Below are 22,387 nucleotides of genomic sequence, written 5' to 3'. Positions count from 1 at the left end.
GGAGCAAGTTGCTACTGATGGTTCGATTCCCAAATATCTGAGACAGAAAACACAGGATTCACTGTCACTCATGAGATCCATTTAAAGTTTGTGTCAAAATGATGATCACAGACTTTTAATGTTCTGTGGAAAATTGTAATTGATTAAAATTAGCTGCATAAAACAGCCACAAATGTGAAAGAATAAGATATAAAATGCACCCAGAAGAATACAATCAAATGGATGGAATAATGAAAAAACCAATTTATGAAAGTGAGATGGTGAGTTTTAAACTGTTACTGTACATATACTCATCACTTCTTATCCAATACAGTGGAGATAAGAGACGACCTTGTCCTGCATCTCAGTTTTTGAAGGGAAATATTTACTTAAATGTGCAATATGTAAGAATTATTTAAGAACTTTAGTTTAAAACATTCAGAAGTTATAAACAGAATGCGAAGGAATAATAAAATGTGACCTTCCTCGACTTTCTCAGTTGCCTATTAAAGCCTGTGGATTGATAACTATGTAGAGGAGTCATGACTGGGAAAATCCAAAGGATGCAAACGTCTATATGAGTGCTTTGCCTCTTTCCTCCCCCCCCTACAGCGCTGATAGGGAGCAACACTAGCTAATGTTAGAAATGAGGAGTCCACGAACGTCTAATCCTGAGCCGGCTTTCTTCCTGAGCAATATCTGATTCTTACATATTGCATCTTTAAGTTTCATTGCCATGTATTGTTATTTAGTTGCTCATTTTTTTGCTTCACAAGAAGGAAAAAAATGAAAATGGAGGTTTTGAGACAGAAAGTCTCAACAACTGCTGGTCAGATTTCCATGAAGCATAGTAAGAATATCGACGCCTCCAAGAATGTAAATAGTTAGACGGCTTTTTGAGTTGAATTGTTGTCTAAACTTAGTCTTTTATCTAGTTGGCACTCTATTTACACTCACTAAGAATATTGAGTCGACTGATTTTTTCCTCCAATTCAAATACTCACTTCAGCTCTGTGTTTACTCAGCTGTATGTATATTAATTTATCTGAATTTACAGTTGTTGAATTAAGCCCAACTTAATATTACATGATGCTCATATCAACAAAAAGTCAATGAAACACTTGAACATTTACTATTTGGACTTTATTCTTCCAACATTTGTAAAAGAAATCAATTAATCAATCAATTAATCAATCAAACTTTATTTGCATTGATTCCATACAGGTTAGTATCATTCAAAGTGCTTCACAGATGATTGGCAAGCCGATAATAAGACAGAACAAATGCAGACAGTAAACAATTTGAGACTGACACACACGAGAAATAAAAAAATATGAAATATGTAATAAAACAATAATAATATTAAAATCAAGTGACATAAAAAACTAGATAACATAGATCAAACAAAGACAAATAAAAATAAAGAGGGGAATTAAAAAATAAAATAAAATAAAATCTTACAACATGAATACAATAAAACAAGTGAGTAAAATAAAATATTTCATGTCTATAAGAAAGTAAAACATCTACTTCCTGGAAACAAAGCAAAAACAACTTCCATCAAGTACTGAACAACATCTAAAAATGTGTTTAATCCTCTAAAAGGACACTACAGTGCAGCTTTAAACTTATATAATATAAACCTCTTATGTTACTAGAAACACAACAATAATTCTACCTGAATGTAAAAAGAGTTTAGAAACATATAAATCTCAAACAGAGGTGACAGTGATGTCATCAGTCGTCTGTTCACCCAAACCTGAGCTGGAGTTAATCCAGGCGGAGCAGAGGTCAACCAATCAGATTAGATTATCAGCAAAACAAACACCACAGACCTCCTGTCTACAGCCAATCAACTGGCATTGTGTGTGTGTGTGTGTGTGCGTGTGCATGTGTGTGTGTGTGTGTATGTGTGTGTGGAAGAGAGAGAGCGAGAGAGAGAGAGAGAGACTGCATTCCCAGTTGAATAAGAGAATGCTTTTGCAGACATTCTTCTATGCAACCACACACACACACATCTGTTTCTAATTAATTTACCACCTGTATGAAAGTGTGTGTGTGTGTGTGTGTGTGGTCAAGACGTGACATGTCACCAGTCCTCCTCTCTTTCTCTCTCATTTACTGTTAATAGGCGATCATATCATTTAGATTTTTTCTTTCTCGAGCTGCGAGGAGGAATGTCTGGATGAGATCTCACAGTTTTCTACAGGAAAGAAAAAAAAAAACAGCTACTGCATGAAGAACATCTGTAACAGCTGCAGTGATTCAGGACAGATTTGTGGTTGTGTTGAATAAAAATTTACTGTGTAACCTTTTTCCTCAGACATGGCTGATAAGCAGCAGTGCTTGGCTTATCTCACACACACACACACACACACACACACATTTGAGTGGTCTGATAACTTTCATGTGGAGGTTGACGTTCGACACCTGCAAGTCTGATCACCACATTTCTGCTGTGTGTGTGTGTGTTTGTGTTTGCTTGTGTGATTCAGTAAAGCAAACGCAACACTGCCTGAAACGTATCTGAAATTACAGCTCAGAAGGACAAACAGACACTAATACAGCCCTTATTCTGAAAGGGTCAACATGCATCTAACAACCTTCCTCCTGACTAGAGTTGGATCCTGGAGAAGTGGTGTTTCTGTCAGAAAGATTGCACATAATTTAACCGACTCCATGAAAAGAGAGAAAGAAAGAACGAGAGGAAGACAGATAGAGAGAAACGGAAAGCATGAAAGTGCAGGCGAGTGAGAAAAAGGGAAGCGGCGTGTGAACGGACGCAGCAAGAAGTGAAACAAAAGCAACTTTCATCTGGTGATTATTGGATGTCATTCAGTGTAATTCCCCGGTGCATCAGTGAAGTGTTTGAACTACACTGCAGTGACTTTATTAAAGGTCCAACCTGGTTTCAAACATACACGGTGATGCTGATCAGTCTCCTCTTTCATCCTCAGCTTCCCATCTCTTACTAAGAAGCTGGGTTTTTTTTCACCAGTAACACAAATATAAAATCACTGGTGTTGTATTGAGGATAAGGAAATGAAGCTCTTCAAAAATGCTGACAACCCAACTCTGTCTCTGACTCTCTTTGTGATTACAACTAGCCTCGTGTAAAGTGCCAGAACACACACTGAAGAACACAATAAAAAAAGATCAGATAAAGCGTTCACCACCTGGGTCGAGACCTTTGAATCCGCCAAGCTGAGTGTAACGAGTTGACATGTAGGTCAAATATAACGTCACCCTGATGGCAACAGAGGAAAATTCACTTGCAAGAACACGTCCAGGAGAAGTCAAGATCATTATTACCATTACTGCCCCTTGTCTTCAGGCAGAGTACATCCTGCTGTAGCCGTGTCTTGGCTTGCTTTTCATGGTCATGTGCTGTTGCAGGACCAGGTCGTTGATCTCTAATCTGATTGGCTCAACACATGTGTTTGACTGGAGAGAAAGCTTGATTTGTTTTGTCATTTTTAAGGGGCATATGAAGGATTTATTTCCCGCTTCACTGCAGGAAAAGCACAGGTGTAAATAATAACATGAATCATATCTGCTTTCCATTCATGTGTGCAGGTTTCATGGCCCTCCTATTGTACGTGCTGATCTCGCTGGCGTCACTTACCGGGACGCCTGAATGTAACAGAGCCATTGTTGATGTTATATTAGTTCCACTTGTGCTTTTCCCACCATGATGAGTCAAAATGGTCTATTGTGAGGCAGCATCCATCACTGAGATTAGCACTTGACTGCTACTTTGCAGAAAATACAGAACGAGACACAACAGTAGCTGCGTCCAGCTGTAACGAGCTGCAGCCAATCAGCATTTACTGCACTTTGTGTGAACCAACGAACCTCCAACACATCATCATCAAGATGAACAACACCTTTTTACCACCATCCTGTCTTCTGGAGAACTAATAGTTGCATTTTTCAGCAGTTTCAGAGCTTCACCTGTGTGTGTGTGTGTGTGTGTGTGTGTATGTTTATATGTGTGTGTGACCCCATTAGCAGCCATTAGTGGTCCAGTCAACAGTAAATTCACCTTTTGTTTGGCCTGAAGCCTCACTGAAAGCAGCAGCGTGTGTGTGTGTGAGTAGTTAAAAGCAGGATGTAGCTGATCTGCTGACCCACATGTTGCCAGATAAGGATCAGAGTGCAAGAAGACAAATAACACACTCTACTGTGAGTGTGTGTGTGTGTGTGTGTGTGTGTGTGTGTGTCATTCCATTCATTTTTCACATTAGTTTTGTAGGCCTGGATGAATGTTTTTATCAAACTTGATTAGCAGAAAGAGAAGCATAGCGACTGAGGAGCAGAATTGAATTACCGATTGAATAGAAACTTCTGCATCTCTCTGGTCGCAGGGTAAGTTGATGATAGTCAACATTTTTCTTCTTGGCAGTAAGTCCGATGAAAATACCAAAACCAAAGTCTGATATATCTTCTTCCTCTGTGCCATAGACGTCTGTTGTTGTTTAAAAACTATTAAAAACACATCAGTGAGCCATGCCGCTGCACTGGCTGACATGTTTCTTCATTATGAAGAGTTTGGTCTCGTTAGTTTGTTCAGATCCAAAGACTAATAACAGCGATCACGTTTTCAGTCTCCAGAGAGTAGTTCTGTGTAAGGCGGACGTCACTGAGCATGTGCGGGAAGGCGGATCTGTTTACAGAGCTTTGCTAGGTTGTTGTGTTACAGATCACGACCTCTTGACCTTATAATGAAGTTCATTATAATGCACGATATGGTACAAAGTCAAGGTGTTGTAATATGTAGTGCAACAAGCTAGCAAAGCTCTGCAAACGAAACCATGTTCCTGTGTATGACTATAATAAGTATCAAATGTGTTTTTCCCTTTGCTGTACAGTTTTACTTATTTCTAACATTCAAGGATGGAAGTTTTTCTCAGCTGATTATCATCATACATTAAAAACATTATAGTAAAGTTAGCTAGTGAGGCTACCAAAAAGTAAATTAGCAATGCTTTTATCTCCCTCCATGCCTCTTGTTTTGCACATCATGAAGGTCCCTGAAGTGTTTTTCCTGTTCTGAATGTCTAATATTACCTCTGCTGCTTTTATCTTGTGATTGAAGTCATTAATTTATGTAACACTTTGTACATGTGATGGGAAAGTCTTACTAACAACAGGGGAAACAGAAATATAAAAGCTATAAAAAAAAACCTTTGTGGTATAAAAACCCATCCACCTCGACATGACCTTCAGTACTTTCCATTAGAGTCACGTCTCATTGGTGGATCCCACATGACAACAGGTGATGACACGGGTCTGTTGACACCCAATCAGTGACCGAGCTGAACCCGTTCACCTCCCGTGCTATTGTCCCGGAGTGTTGATTTGTTTGTTAACCTCACTGCTGTTTCCCTCCTCTTCATCACCTCCTCTTTGTCTAGCTTATTCACCTCTCTCTCTCTCTCTCTGTGTCCACCCTCCATTCTTTACCTTAATCATTGCTGCAGAATTTTCTCTCCTCCTCGCCTCCTCACCTCCATCCTGCCTCCTTCTCCCTCGCCTCCTCTGCTGCATCTGCGAATGAGTTTCCTGCTGCAGGAAACAGCCTGATGGTGGAGGCCAGAAACAGGATGTCCTGGACGGGAGAGGAGAGGAGACGAGAGGAGAGGAGAGGAGAGGAGAGGAGAGGAGAGGAGAAATAAGTAGAGGAAGAAAGGAGAGGAGAGGAGAAGAGAGGTGGAGGAGGAGGAAAGGAAAGAAGAGAACAAGAGAGGAGAGAAGAAGGGGAGGAGAAAAGAGGAAACAAGGAGAGGAGAGGAGAAATAAGTAGAGGAAGAAAGGAAAGGAGAGAAGAGGACAAGAGAGGAGAGAAGAATGGGAGGAGAAAAGAGGAAACAAGGAGAGGAGAGGTGATGAAAGAAGAAGAGGAGGAGAAAAAAAACAGAAGGAGGAAAGGACAGAATGGAGGTGAGTTTAGGAGAAGAAGAAGAGATTGAGGAGAAACAGACAAGAGAGAAGAAGAAGAAGAAGAGAATTATATAATGTTTTTATTTTTATAGCCAAAAATCACAAATCACATATTAGTCTCAGCAGTCCTTAGACCCAAATAAGGGAGCAGCTGTCAGGTTACCATGGAAACATATACAAGTTCACATATTTATGTTTACCTGTATGTACTGGTTTGTTTATTGTTTGTTTATAATGTAAAAGCAGTTTACTTCTGCTCTCAGGTCATTGAAATGTGGTGTTTTTAACAGCGCTGCATATGTACTGGATCTATTTTATATCTTATTTATTTTTTAAAGGGACCAGGCATGTGAGTGGTGTTGCCAGTGTTCACGAAGAAGAAGCCAGTTTTCAGCTGCTGTCTCTTGGCCAGATGTTGGTTTAGTCATTAAAACAACAACAAAACAGAATCCAAACAGTAGAAAGCTGCAAAATAAAATCAAATAAAGCAGCTGAACAGAGGACAGTAAATAAAACCACTCACAGCTTCAGTTATTGATATCAACCTTGTCTCTCTGACTAACTTTACCATCAGCGTCGCCTTCTTAAATTAGCAGCGAGGGTTTTTGGCACCAGAATGGACGTTTATTGTTGTTGTTGCCTTGTTTTGCAGACCACAAATGTGATGAAGATTTCCAGCAGGATTTGATACGTTAGGGTCCAACATTTCAGACACATTTAGGTCAGATCTGTGCTCCACAGATGAATCTGTTTACTACTACTACTACTGCGGACTGTCATCTCATTGGCGTCTTCCTTCCTCGACTTTTGACATCCTCATCCGTACCTGCTTTCTCATATATTGTGTTTGTTTGTTTCCACTCATTCATGTAATCCTGGCAGTGATGATGCGTTTTACACTTCCTGTTTCTTTAGAATAAACAGAACTGGATGCAGAAGCTCCACAGCAATGAGCAATAAAGAAGATCGATTCTACTTCTGCTGCTTTAATATCATCCGATCGAATCTGCTTTAAAAGGAGTGCGCGCAATAATGTGACGACATATTCCGCGTGTCTCTTTTCATTGTTATATTATGGGGCTGTTGAATAAAAGCGACGCGCTGAAGTGCAGACGGAGGAAACAGCGGCCTCAAAACATTTCTCTCTGTATGTTTAATGTGCGTGTGTCTGCGGGGTTAATTGTTTCTTCCTGTGATTGTGGATCTTCCTCCACCTCACCCAGACCTACTGACCCCCTCAGCACACACACACACACAGACACACACACACACACACACACACACACACACACACAAACACACACACACACACACACACACACACACACAAACACACACGATAACTTTCAAATCAAATATAACACACAAAATATTATAGATAATAGAACAAAGTGGAGTGTAAATCTATCCTGGTGCTTTCAAACCTATAGTTGTTGTTGCTTTGATCCAATCGGTTCGGTTTCTTTTCACACAGAAAAAACCAAGTGAGCCAAAATGCATCAGTCAAAGTCACATGAGATCGTTCTCTCCTCTCATTGGTCAGATGTGTCTGGGGTGGAAGCGGGAACGTCGGGTCCTGATAGAAGATCATGTCTGGCAAGAGATCAAGAAGGCAACATGTCATTGCTAGTTCAGGTCAGCTAGCTGCTAGCAACTGTTGGTTTCCTTCTTCCCAGCATGCAAAGCACACCTGGCTTCAGGAGCTGTTTAGCTCAGACTTGCAGAGTTTGTGTAACTGGGTCTCAGTTTGTTTTCAAACCTGTATTGTTCAGTTCGGTTGAGTCAGACTCTTCGTTTTCCTCCTTGATGTGATTCATTCGGGCGGATCTGAATACAGTAATTGTATCCAGGTGTGGATCGAAACAGCTGTACCAAGACCCCTTAAAGGAAAGGGTCAAGCTTAGAGACCTCCATCATCAGGATCAGAGTAAACACTATGTTTAGGTTTTTTTAAAGGTTAAGTGACAAACATGGTCATTTTTAAAAATGATCACGAAATGACCAAAACAGATATCAACAAGGTTGGAAAAAAGGCATCAAACAGCTGTTTCCCGAGTTAAAGTCTGATGTTTTGTTGACCCCTGACCTTTCACAAGATAAGTGAGTAACATGTATTACTGTTGATCTGGACTTGCTTGCTGGTTCAACACAAAGACCCAAAAACCCACAAAACTGTTAGAAATCTGTTATAAGTTTAGGTCAGTTGATCATTTCTCTATGTAAGCCAGAAAGACAACTGTAAGTATAAAAACAGCCCTCAAATTTACATTTGACATGGTTTATAGTACGTACGGGGACTTTCATGATCCTAATTAAGGAATAATTTCTTACTGACACATTGTTTATTGACAGAGGAAGTAAATCCTCCAGTCCTCAAAGACACAGTGGTGAAGGCTCAGACAGTTTTTTTTTATTTATAAAGAATTACTGTAGATGACCTTTTGACTTATTTTCAGTAATTTGCTGTGTAATTTTTTTTTGTCAGATTCATGTGGGATTTAAAACATAAAATTACCCCTAAAACTCAAAATCATGTAGTGAAATAATTCAGAACAAAATGCAAATGATGAGAGAAAATGATAATAATGATCTTTCTCTCCTCATTAAAACTGGTTCATCTTTCAGGTTGGTTTGTTCTGTGAATCCACAGAGAGTTTCTCTGCTATAATTTAATTATTCTGTATCTTAATAAAACTGCACACAGAGCTGTGAGAGAGACACCCAGTTCAAACCAGTTTAACGTCAGTGACACTGACAGCAGTGATCTCCCAGCAGCACTTCCTGCTCATTTCTACACATTTCTTCAACTTTAATCCAATTCTCAAGTTTCGGGCAAAAGAACAACAAAAAATATTTACTTTACTTATGTTTTCAGCATGAACAACACAGTGAGGATGCTTCAGTGATGCTTTAGTGGTGTGATATATTTCCATTAACATTTACAGAGGAAATTGAATTTACCAGACTTCATGTTTTCATCTCATGATCATAATTGTGTCCTTATTATTAGATTTAAAGAGGAATTCCTGAGATCAGGGATCATATTCAAAGAGTCTTATTGCTAATAGTTGCTATATTACTGAAATTCTATGATTACTTTGAATAGATTCTTCTCATAATAACATTAAACAGGTTTAAAAATAAAAGCTCATCATGTCAGACAGCCTTGAAGATGAAGAGCGTGTTCAGAGGAGAGAAGTGACGGGTTGAATTCTACATGCTGAGTCATTGTTTGTAGGTGAATGTGAGGTTCAGTGAAGTGTTCTCACATTACAAGTGTTACTGTAGTCTATTGTCAAGTTTTCATCCAAATGTGCTGCAATATTTAACCAAATTTCCAGAAAATCTGCAAAAGATAATGCACTTTTATGCGTGTCTCCATTCACTACTGTTGTGCAAATATTAGGAGCTGGTTCATCAAGATAAACTGGACTAATTCTCCGGTCGGTGCCGTTGGAGGCCGCAAAAAAATAAATCTGTTGATTATTTTCTCAATTAATCCATTAGCTGTTTGGTCCATGATGTCAGAAAATGGTGAAAAATGTCGATCAGTGTTTCTAAAGCCCGAGGTGACGTCTTCAAATGTCTTGTTTTGTCCACAATGGAAAGATATTCAGTTTACAGTCATAGAGGAGGACAGAAACCAGAAAATATTCACATTTGAGAAGCTGGAATCAGAGAATTTGGATATTTTTTTCTTAAAAAATGACTCAAAATGATTAATCGATTATCAATAGTTGACAATTACTATAGTAGTCGGCAACTATTTGATTAATCAGCTAATTGTTGCAGCTTTAACAGTTGCAGAAGAAGAGAACACAACTAGATGATGTTGTTTAAAGAGCAGCAGTCAAATCAAGTGAAAACCAGACAGTCTTCTTCTCTTCATGATCATCATCATTTATTCACTACGTCTGCTTCCATTGCAGTTTGCTTTTGCCGTCATTAAACATACACATACATATGTATATGTCTGTGTTTGCGTGTGTGTTTGTGTGCGTGTGTGTGTGTGTGTTTGTGTGTGTGTGTGTGTGTGTGTTTGTGTGTGTGTGTGTGTGGTGTCCACATGCTGCGGTTGTGAAACCTTCTTGCTGGTTAAATTGCTGCTGCTGCTGCCAATGTGTTGCACTTCCTGACTGAGATTAGTCCAGAACCAAGTGGTCTGCAGCTGTCTTACTTTCACACACACACACACACACACACACACACACACACACATACATACACACACACACACACACACACACACACACACACACACACACACACACACACACTTTAAGGTGCTTTGATGGAAATTTTAACCACACACATGTTGGCAGTAATTGGGGGGGAAATTCTCATTGGCTTTGGATTATTAAACATCCAGTTTGTGTGTTTCTGTTACTGTTCGACATGCTGCTTTTCACAGTGAGCTGCGATAAACAACAAGTCTCTTATTTACTGAACAGGTGTTGAAACAGATACATGTAAAATAAAGACACTGTTGCTTCAGTAGTTGGGAGCTTTTTCTCGTCTTTGTTTTGTCTCTTTGACGTTTCTCTAAACTGATATCAAACAGTTTAACACCGTCTCACGCAGTGATGAACTTGCTGTTATCAGACAGCGAATAGGGTCCTTAATGCTGCTATAATTGATATTTTTCATAATAATAATGTATTAAATATCAGCGTGTTGGTTCATAGTGATGAACTTACAGAGAATTATCAGTGACTCTGCAGCTCCTCTCGGCTTTATTGAGCTTTATAGTGAGTTTCAGCTCGTTGTTTATCTGTCAGGCTGTTCTGGTTCACTCTCAGCGCTCTCATAGTGTCGTTTTCAGCCGCAGCAGGCGGCTGTTTTCAGAGAAAAAGCTCTGAAAACCCACTGTAGATGATCATATAAAGAAATCCGTCACAAGCTGATGTCGACTCGAGCTGAAAGTAGAAAAAAACGTTGGAAACGTAGCGTTCAGAGCAGCCTGAAGCTGCTTTTTGCTCACAAGGATTACGTCTACATGTTTACCTCATTATTTGACACTTTGACCACATTTAATATGAACATCTGACATTGTAACATTATATATCTACGACTGAAAATAAGGAAAAGCATAATAGAGCCCTTTTAAATCAGTTTGCTGTTATTTTAACAAGTACCTGCAGGTAAGAGTACATGTAACAGAGAAGCTGAAACGTTCCCTCATGACGATCGATGTCAGACGAAACATCAGATTTTTGTCGACATGACTACTTACTTATTTCTACTTATTGTGCTCCACTCAGACTAAAACTGTAACGAGAAGGGAAACAGCACCAAAATGTTCAGAATGCCGAAAGAAAAAAATGAAAAAATGAAAAACACTCTGAGGAAACTTCATCACCTGATAAAAAAATCTTTAAATTCAAGTGCAGCTGCTTCTGTTGCCGACCGTGACGAAAACAGTCGCTCAGTTTCTCGTTATAACAAGAAAATATCTTGTTTTAACAAGAAAAGAAAAAAACTAGAAGTTTCTCATTATAATGATAAAGTGCTTTTACTGTGACAAACAGACCAAAGCAAAAATTAATTTTAGAATTAAAATTACTATTAAACTTCTATTAAATCCACCTTCTGGAAATGTACTGTATGTAACCATGGTAACGCACCTGCCCTACCTGTCTGATCTCCTTATTCATAACATGACGTCCAGTTATAGTTTGGACTAATAATATTATAATGAATAATTTCTTCATGAGCTCTTTTTGAACACCGAAGAAGAAGAATCAGCAGCTAAAGAGCAACAACGTGCTGCGTAAGTTGCACAATATAACAAGTTGTTTTTCTCGTTATCAGAACGAATCAATTTATAACAGAAAGGTTTTCTCGTTAACGAGAATTCACTGTTTGAGACTAATCCCAGACGTTCTGGCTGTGTGTGCGGTTCTGATCAGCTGTTTGGGAGAATCCTGGTTCTGTGTTGCACCTGTAAACACCAGAACCTGAAAACCTTGTGATCTGCCAGCTGGAGTTCTGGATAGAAACCAGGACACTTTATCATGGAAACACCTGATCCAGGTTTCTGAACATCGTCTGTTGGTGGAGAAATGAGAGGCTGAGATGTTGAGGAGTCAAAACACGACTGAACACAGACGATCAGAAACCTGAACACACCGGAAAATGAATAACCATGTTTGTCATGTTCCAGGTAAATATCCTATATTTTCCTATAATATGATTAAAACTAGAATAAAACTCAAAACCTGGATCCTGATGTGCACGTAAACACACTCATAATCGAATATGTTTGTGTACAATAAGCAACTATATAAAATGTTTGTATGTTTAACTGTATTTAGCAGCGATAGAAATGCTCTTTATGAATGAACATGTATGCCAGATATAGATATCACATGGCACATACAGTAGTACATACGTTACGTTATGTTATGTATGTTTTATTATGCATGTAATCTCAGATAAAATCCACATGCTGTGCAGCTGCTGCTTCAGACGCTGGTGGCAGTTAATCAGATGTCTTCATTCACCACAAACAGACTGTCTAACGTGGGACAGAAGAGATGACAGAGCAGCAGGAAACTGTTGATTTGACATTTCTAGTTTGTTTCATTTGTGCTGACGTTCATCTATCGGAGCTGATCTCTCCATCACTCTTTTATCTCTGATGAAACCACAAAACAAGCAGTTAACTTTTTACAGGAGAGCAGCGGCTTCAAAGTCAGGAATCCGCATAAGGCTGAATAAACATTCAAGTTTTTATTTAGTGTTCTGTGTGATAAAGATTTTTATGCCATATTTCGGACAAGATCATGATTCTGCAATTCATGTTTTCACATTTTGGGAGTTTTCAGCTTTATTGCCAAGTTTATAACGTGTTAGAAAAGTAATCAAATGTATAAATGACATCGCTTTAATGAAGTAATTATTATAGTTGCAGTACTTATTGCATTTTTAACAGGGTAACTAGTAATCTGTAACCTATTACATTTCAGCAGTAACCCTCCCAGCACACTTCACACACTTCTTTTGCAGGCAGAATTGGATTTGTTCGCTCCTTCACGTGTAATTCCTCACTTTCCTGCTTTTGTTTTCTGGCTTCTTTGCTGCTTCCTGTTAACATTCACTGCTGCAACGACCCAAAATCTGATTACACGCTCAGTAAAAACGTCTACGTTCTAATAAAGGAAGCAGGACTAGAATATATTATTATTCCCTCATCAGTAGGAAACTCTTTGAATCACAAAGGAAGAGAAAGTTTGCATTATATGGCTTTAAGTATAAGGAGACATACTTCTTTTCTTGGTTTGAGCCTCATAATGCAGCAAAATCTTAATGCTGCAACTTACATTAATGCTCTGGTGGCTGAATGGGAGCAAAGTTTCCAACATCCGAAGAGTGGCAGCAGATTAATCAATTAAAATTAATTACACATGGTATCAAAATCACGTCAGTCGTCACATAGGGGTAGAAAGTTCAGGCGTCCACATACTTTTGGCCATATTGTGTATCAGCTTGTGTGTGGACACCAGATTATCAGAGGAAATGCTGCCACCTTGTGGTGAAATTATAAACTGACATTTATTAACAACAGGGATATTTTCTCATACCTTTTTCTAAACACTCATGTGAAACTAACATTTAATTGCAAAAATAACATTGTTTACTTTAAAAGTGAAATAAAAGTACAGAATATGTGGATAATTTTATCATTTTTATCAGGAAAATTCTACATACATCAGTGTAAACCCAAACTGTCCACTAACTGTGTTAAAATTACACAACAAAGCCTATTTACCTATCTATCTATCTATCTATCTATTTACCTATCTATCTATCTATCTATCTATCTATCTCGTCTCTCAGTTAATGTTGTAATAATCTTCTTTCTAATTATTAAAAAAGTCTGAACTTTGTTGACAGAAAACATACACAATTTATAGGATGAAGTTTATTAAAAACTGTACATTGTGTGAAATGAATCTCATGCATGACGACTGAAATGTTCAACATTTGCGATCGTCGTTATTATCGATGTAGAAAATTGATTATTATTAATTGATATCAGCCTTAACTCCCACAGATCATGTTTCAATAATTCATTTTAATCTGTTTTAAGTCCTGCTACAAATCCAGTCAGGTACTTATTTAAAATAAACAAAGTTCAAAAAATAAATCAATAAAACAATCTAAAAAGAATCTCATCAAGAAGACAAACATCTCTCATATAAACTGATTAATATTAATTAACTATTAATGAGCTGCATGAGCCTCCAAAACCCTTTTCACCATTTACAAAAAGAGACAATCAGTGATTGAAGGAAAGAACCCAAAGCACTTAAAAAACCCTCATAGCATCACCGACCAATGAGAAAGCACTTCAGAATATATGAAGGCAATTATTATTATTATTATTATTATTAAAAAAACAACACAAACAACACACAGATCAAAATGTTCCCAAAAAAGTTCACAGTGAGCAAACAAACTGCAAGATTGAAACTACGTTCTGAAGCTTTGCATTTTATTTTGATAGGCTAAAAAAAAAAATGAAAATCACTGCAAACATTATTTTTATGTTTGAGTTTTCCTTCTTCACAGCTGCAGCTCTTTTTACAACGTTTCTCCAGGTTTGTTTTCCAGGTTTGAAACCTTGTAAACAGTGAAATGAAAACTGTTGGGGAAAAAAAGTTTTGAAATGTTGAGTTTCTTGAGTTTCAAAAGGGCGAATCTTCATTTTAAGGGTGTACATCTGCACTCATACTGCAGAATGTTCTTTCACAGCTGAGTTTACAACAAAATCTGCCCACACAGCTGCCAGCCTGCGAGTCACATGATTTCTGGCAGCTTTTTCATCTCGCAGCTCTGGTCTGAAACTCTAAAACTCTGAAAACAGACAGTCTGAAAACTCCTGGAGGCAGAGGCGTTAAGCTGCAATCCGTTGTACTGGGAACTAGAAATAAAACGACCTCCGAAAGAGAAAAGTGCAACGGAACGGTCGACATTCAAGTCAGAAACTCAGAGTCTGTTTCTGTGTTGTAAACTCAGCTCTGGAACAACAGTCTGCAAAACGAGTGCAAACGTACATCCGCAAAAGTTTCAAAATGAAGATTCGTCCTTTCGAAACTCAAGTTTCAACGTTTCAAAACTTTTTTTCCCAACATGCTGTATGTGCATCAGTTTTCAGACCATTTACAAGGTTTCAAACCTGGAAAACAAACTAACAAACCAAGAAAACAATGAAAATGTTGGAGAAGGAGCTGCAGCTGTGAAGAAGGGAAACTCAAATATAACAATGTTTGCAGAGATTTGAATTTCGTTGTCAGCCAATGAAAACATGATGCAAACCTTCAAAACTTAGTTTCAATCTTGCAAAACCTTGTTTAATAGATTTCAAGCTTTCAAACAGAGTTTCAACCTTTCAAAGATTTTTTTTTCACTTTCCAAAAGACATGATATTCATGTCATAGATTTAAGGAAGTGCAGAAAATTCCTCCAGTAATCTTTATCACTGGATGAAAGAACAGAACTGAAGTGATGTCGTATCTACATTTTTCCAGAAGTTCTGACAAGAGTTTCAGTAATTGAATACATCAGAAAAAATGGACCAGAATGCAGTGCAGCTGCAAGGCATGATGGGGTTTGTGTGACAGGATGAATTATACTTCTTCTCTCTTCTCTTCTTCATCCATTATTCAATCATTTGAAGAGCAGAACAGTTGGCAAAAAGGACTAAAACTCCCTTTGTTGAATTGAGAAGAAAACACTGAGATACTATTAAAAACTAAATGGTAGAGCAGACACACACACACACACACACACACACACAGAGAAACTCATCAGTTAACGAAGCTGCGACGTGTCTGCTAGTTAAGGGATTGATTCCCTTTGAAGTTTTGCCTCTTGGAGAATTTTATACATTATTTCTCATAAGTCAGAATCATATCTGCATAAAATAATCTCATAAAACTCATGTTGATCAAGTTTTACAGGGAAAACTGTACATAAAATTTGCCATATTGGAAAATAAAAAGTGTGTTGATTATAAGTAAAAAAAATTAAGAAACTTGAAACTTGGATGAAAATGGATGAAATGTAATATTTAAGCTATTTTATTTCTTCTATTCTTTATTTCTTTATTATCTTCTTTCTTCTTACTATTTACACCAGACGTTTCATGTAATGAGATGTACGGTAGAACATCATGTTTGCTTTGATTGTTATTCTTTAGATTTGTTTCACAAATATCTTTTCTTTCCCTCAGTGAGATGAATAAACTCTGCAGCAGAGATGCAAACTGGATAACAGCTACTATTATACTATTATTATCAACCTACAACTTCATGTATAAAATAAGAAATATTTCCGTTTCTCATCATGTTTTGTTTCTCTCGTCTTCATCTGACATGAAAACTTTTCATAAACCCCGTCGAGGTTTATCACTTTCACTGCTTTGTGCAACTTGTGCTTCTTTTTTCCCAATTTTTGATCACTTTTATGTGCAAATAAACAAAAAAAAAAAACCTCTCAAGCTCTTCAGACTGGTTTTGGTTTGTTGGTTTAGTTGGAGTGGAGGGAAAGAGCGATTTTGAGACAGCCCAGCTCGCCGGCCTCGCTGCCCAGGACGCCCTGGACCCGGTAGTTCCCGTTGGTGAGCCAGTAGGGCAGATCCATGTTGGGCAGGTGGAAGTCTGACTGAGGCAGAGAGTACGAGCCCTGAGGAGACAGTATGACACGTCAAATCAAATAACTGTGTAATTAAAAAGCACATCAAAAACACAATATTACAACTTTAAATGGGCACTCATATAGAGCTGCAACTACTATTAATCATTTAAATCATCTTTCTGGATGCCAAATGCCAAATATTCCCAAGTTTCAACTTCTCATTTGTGAGGATTTACTGCTTTTATCTGTTTTATGTGATAGTAAACTGAATATCTTTGGATTTTGGACTGTTGATCAGACAAAACCAGCGATCCGAAGACGTCTTTTAGGCTTCAGGAAACTGTGATGGTTATTTTTCATCATCCCTCACTACCCCTTTATGAAGCACTCTCTGGTTTTGTTATAGCGTGTATATATTAGGGCTGTGGTCAACCAAAGAAAATCTTGGTCGACTGAAATCGTACATAATCTTCAACTTCAATGTCAACAACGAGCAGCAACACATTTCCCCGTTCTCTATTTCTCTGTTTAGCATCTTCAGGTTATGCTAACCCATTGTTGCTAACTTTGGAGCTAACCCCCTTCACTTTTCCAGCACTTGGGGAAACAACAGACGTGACTTTTTTAGCATTTATTAACTGACACACTCTAGTCTGTGCTGTACATTTACTGCCAGACTGACAACTTACCGCTAACCTTTTCCTCTGCCCCGCTCGCATCCACCCTCACTTTCCTGCTCATCGCTCTTTCCCGCTCGCTACGCAAAAATACTACGCAATGACGTATTCCTTAACGGAGTTACGCTACCAATAGTTTCCCAGGCAACGACACGTACCGGAACAGCGCTGCACAGACACTCCCAAACGCTATCGATTTCTGAATGAATGGATATTTGGCGTTATTTTTGACATTAAAAAATATTTTTTTGGCCTGGCGGAAGTTCTTGTTGTTATAATTATAGGAGAAACACTGATTCAGGAAACGCTCCGTAAACGCTCGGTAAACGTTGAGTACAGTTAGACCCAGCAGTCTCCTAGGTTGGGCGAGTTCAAAGTTGTGAAAACAACGGTTGTGTTTTGAATACACCCCCGTTGTTTTCACATATAATTTGTTAGTATGTCCCCCCGCCGCAGGAAATAATGGATTAATCCTGGAAAGCTGTTGATGTAGCACTTTTCTCTTTATGAAAATAACACGGAGATTACTCAACCAATGAGAATTTAATCGGACGAGAGCATATCGACCAACTAATCGACCAGTCAACCAGCAGACTACAGCCCTAGTATATATATAGGGAATATTTTCCACTGGGGAAATCATTGAAGCAGCAAAAAAGACGTTTATTTGTGTGTAAGACGTCGCAGTTGACTCACAGGTTTGAAGGGGCAGTGGCAGGGCAGGCCGTAGCTGTGCAGCGGCTCAGGACAGTCCTGACCAGGTGGGATCAGCTGGTTTAAAATCTCACAAGCATCCCTGTAGTGACAACTGCCCAACTCCTCCACACAGGGAACCTTCACCCAGAAACCTGCCACCTCCTTCTCCAGAGTCACATTCACCTGGAGAGAGAGAGAGAGTGAAGGAGGAGACAAAAAAGGAAATAACAAACCTGAGGAGTGATGTTTTCTATCAAATATAAAAGATACAAACATGGAAGGACTCAAAACACAAAGATGCAGTACACACAAGGGTCAATAAAGGAGTTTTAATAAACTAGGTCGACCAACAGGAAACAACAGTGGTATAAAAAACACACACACACGCACTTTATCAGCACAAAGTGTGATAAGAGAGGAAGGAGTTATGAGGAAGTCACATCGCTCTCTGGTTACCGACAGTAGCAGTGAGACAACTGTTAATGTTTTACACATCAGATCATGATGACAAATGTCAACGACAAGAAAACAACTTTTCAGTCTAAACTGACTGATGCAGGAGTTCATGTAGGATGAAATGACAGCAGCTGAAGTTTTCTACTGTTTGGCAAACATGTTAAAGTGATTATGATTATGATTGATCAGTAGTTTGTCTCTTCACAGTGAACTCAGACTATTGTCAGCTTGGCTTCATGTCAGTTTAAATGAATGGAGTATTTATTAGAGCTGAAATGATTAAAAGTCTATAAAAATTAATCAGCATCTAGAAGTCATTCAATACCAAACAGTCATTGTTTCCAGTGAAGATGTTTCTCTTTGTCCTAGGTGACAGTAAACAGACATTTTTTGGGTTTCAGACAGTTGGTTTGATGAAACGTGTCATGTGAACACATCGTCTTGGGCTTAAAGAAACTGTGATGGACATTCTTCCCTATTTTCTGACATTTTATGGACCAAACAACTAAGCTATTAATTAAAAAAAAAAACAACAAAGTAATCAATAATGAAAATAATCATTACTTTCAGTTCTATAACTGATTCATTTTTTAGTCATTTAACAAGTAAAAATACAAAACACTTCCTGCTTAACAGATGCAGACAGTGCGATGTGATTTCTGAGCTCTGGTAACATGTGATGAGACTCAATGACACAATGATTAATTGAAGGATTTCTTTGCAATTAAATACCTGTTTATTTTCTCTTTCAGCCACCGCAGGACAAGATGTTTTACTCCTTAAATAACTTAAATAGAATATGTGGTGTTTTAATCATTGTCCAGTATTTAAAAAGATTAATAAATTCAAAATGTTTAACCTCGTTTTCCTGCTTTATTTCATCCTGTCGACTGTTTCAGGTTATAAATTTGATTGATTTGTAGCCTCCGATGATAAAATCTGTAAAAACACATTTTTAACACAATAACACACATTACAGTTAACAGTCTGAGTAGCATTCAGTCTTTTTTATGGTTTCACTGCATGTTTTATCTTTTTTTGTGTGCACGAGTCTCAAATTCTTTTACTGTTTACATTTGTTCTGTCTCATTTTTAACCTGTGAGTCATCTGTAAAGCCTGAACCAGAGGTGACATACAAATAAAGTTTAAAGTGTGAAGTGTGTATCAGACAGTTGTAAGTCCATCTGGTATGTGTTATCGACAGTCCAGTTCTTACTGTGTTACTATAGTAACAGCAAATATCAGCGTCTCTTGCAGGCTTGATAGTCTAAAGTAAATATCAGCATCTGGGGTTCAAATCCAACCTGTGACTTTTAGTGAATGTCAACAGTTTCTCTCCTTCTTGTTTACTGCGTCATGCTGGATTTCATGGATAATTTAGTAACTGGTTGCTAGCAGGTCTAACGAAGAAGTAAAACTACGGTAACCATAACACATTTTGATCTGGATCAATCTGCATGATGACCAAAACCAAGACAACTGCTACTATCTTTACTTTATGCAAATCAGAAACAACTCTCTGCTTCATCCTGTACTGTACTCGTATTCATTCATTATATAACTGAAGAAGTAAATCACTGAGATGCTTTTATGATACAAACAGAGGAGAATAAGTGGGTCAGTTTTTACTGTTACACATGTGATCGGAGACAGATTACTGTACACGTGAAAATCTGCTGAGTCATTTCGTTTCTTTTACACATGACTGCAGCTTTACAGCATCATAAACCCACTTCTGCAGGGTTCAAAATAAACAAGACCTGCAGGCAACGCTGAGGGAGAAGAAGAGGGAAACAATTCACACGTTCTTTGGGATCTGAAACTGCAAACTTCCTGTCACAAGCTTTAACCTCGATTTAGGGGCATTTCCAGAATATTTTAATTCCAGACAGAAGGGAAAAGAAACTAATCACTCAAATTAAATAAGATAATTTAAAAAAAAGTTTTTGACCTATCAGAAGACAGTTTTGCAGAAGTGGTTGCCAGAAAAACCAGACAAGACTTATAAGACTTCTAAAATTGAATTTAGGACATAAAATACTGATTTAAGAGTTGTCAGGTTGAATAACAGCATCAGATACTTTTTCAGGACATGTGCAGGCGCTTTAATGTCTGTCTCATTTCCTCTAATTTTTGCTTATTCTTATCATATTTTTTTTCAGCCTCTCAGTTTCCTTTTGATTATGAATCCAGTGAGTTTACTTGCAGCGTCTGATCTGCTCACATGCAGCTCACAGGATCAGCAGCAGATCCAGACACGCCTGATTCTGCTCCACACACAGCAGAGGAGCAACAACAACCTGCTCGCTGCAGACAGCCGCGATGTTACACAACACAGTTAAACCAGTCTTGAGCAACACAGCAAAAAAAAACACACCTAATGATTACTTCACCAGCTGAGGAGACTTCTGCCTTCAAATCTGACTTTACGTATAGACTGAAGTGTCTGTTTTAACAAAGATAAGCCCTGAAAAGTTCTTATGTTGGTACTGTGTGTGTATAGAAAGCATCGGTGTACTTACAGACAGAGGAGCGGTCAGCTCAACAGACGTAGATCCGGAGGCCGAGGCCGTCAGGTCACCCGGGATGGCGATGGGATCCGGAGACACTTTCAGACTCTTCAGCACGGCTGGATCGTCAGGCTTCCCACAGTTCTTCCAGTCAAAACCCAAAATCTGTCCACAACACACAGGGTGAACCAGTCAGTCAGTGTTTTGACATCATTTGGCCAAGTCTTACATTGTAATTTATATTTTTGAGTGTTTTTCTGTCCTTCCAGGGAAACATAAATCAAGATATTTAGCAACTGATTCTCTGTTTTTTCAACTTATGAAGGAGTGTTAGGCATCGTAGCAGAATCCTTAACACTGTTTAAACCCACTTCCAGCTTCGTGAAACCTATATTTTTCTCATGAAAACTGAAAAAAAGGGCAATTTCACTGATATTCTTCCATCCAGACCACATTAGTCCAGGTATAGATCAAAAACCACTACACCTAGACGTGTCAGATCTGGACTAGATGACCAAAGTCCAAAATTTGTGAAACTTTTATTCTATTTGTGAAAAACACAAAAAAAGATTTTACTGATATTTCTCCATCCAGACTACATTAGACTCTTTCAGTTTTCAGGCTTTTTGCTACGATGTCTAACACGTCTTCACTTGTTTCATTATTTATGTTTCCTTTAACTCCGAGTAGGAAGCTAATTTAATCACTCTTGTGTTTGGTACTTGTAGTAAATAAAGCTTCACTTCAGGACTTTGACCCAGATGGACTGTCTCACTTCAAATGTACTGTTGGTTATTTGTTTAAGATAACAGCTGTTATCATTGTATATTTCAGTCAGCTCAGATTAAAGATTAAAGGCGGCTGTAGATGTGTTAAAGACATTTAAAGCAGCATAAACAGTGTAATGTGTCAGTCTCACCTTTACGTTGGTGACTCTCTTGCAGTTGACCTGAGTTATAACTGCATTCAGACTCAGTATCACCGCGAACATCAAACATTTATCCATCCTGCTTCCTCTGAGCGCAGAAAACGACACAAGCCGGAGGATGAAGAACCCGCTGCGGCGGCAGACAGACGTTAAACTGACCGTTAACAAAACACAACTGCAGAAAGTCTCTGTGCTGCTGTGCTTCCGTGTTTACTGTGAGTCACGTGACCGCCCCGCTGAGTCACGTGAATTTTTTTTACATTTGATGATTTTACTGCGAAATAAAAGTGTATTTGTTTCAAATAATAGTTACTATATATAGTTCAGGTTGTTGTGTACCCATGGAAATTAAAACACTTGATCTAATTATTATGGTTTTAGAACAATGAGCCATCAAAAAAATTAGTCCTATGACACAACTTACCCCAAAGTAGGGGTAGAATGAGCATGGGGATGGGGTAAATAGTGCTACCAAAAATACTGATATAAAAATATCACAAAATCAAACAATTTTGAGATAATTTTGAACTTCATTGATGCCATCAATTTAACAAAG

At 38.2% G+C, this 22,387-nt stretch overlaps 1 protein-coding gene and 1 long non-coding RNA gene across 2 annotated transcripts; both read right to left on the bottom strand.

Annotated features, from left to right (window-relative positions):
• Positions 1 to 1,161: 1,161 nt before the first annotated feature.
• LOC137188808 (uncharacterized) lies at positions 1,162 to 6,062 on the bottom strand. The gene is made up of 2 exons (XR_010929530.1): positions 5,446 to 6,062; positions 1,162 to 2,182 (listed from the first exon to the last, which is right to left on the bottom strand). It is a non-coding gene; the product is annotated as an uncharacterized lncRNA (long non-coding RNA).
• A 7,769-nt stretch (positions 6,063 to 13,831) lies between these two features.
• On the bottom strand, positions 13,832 to 22,049 carry gm2a (ganglioside GM2 activator). Its single transcript, XM_067600053.1, has 4 exons — positions 21,823 to 22,049; positions 20,916 to 21,068; positions 17,937 to 18,119; positions 13,832 to 16,611 (listed from the first exon to the last, which is right to left on the bottom strand). Exons 1-4 carry the CDS (start codon positions 21,907 to 21,909, stop codon positions 16,456 to 16,458), a joined length of 579 nt encoding a protein of 192 aa, XP_067456154.1. The 5' UTR covers positions 21,910 to 22,049; the 3' UTR covers positions 13,832 to 16,455.
• Between the last annotated feature and the right edge of the window lie 338 nt (positions 22,050 to 22,387).

Source organism: Thunnus thynnus, chromosome 9 (assembly GCF_963924715.1).
Source record: "Thunnus thynnus chromosome 9, fThuThy2.1, whole genome shotgun sequence".
Taxonomy (NCBI): domain Eukaryota; kingdom Metazoa; phylum Chordata; class Actinopteri; order Scombriformes; family Scombridae; genus Thunnus; species Thunnus thynnus.
The sequence above is the reverse complement of the archived record's forward strand: the minus strand, read 5'-3'. Positions and strand labels throughout refer to the sequence as shown.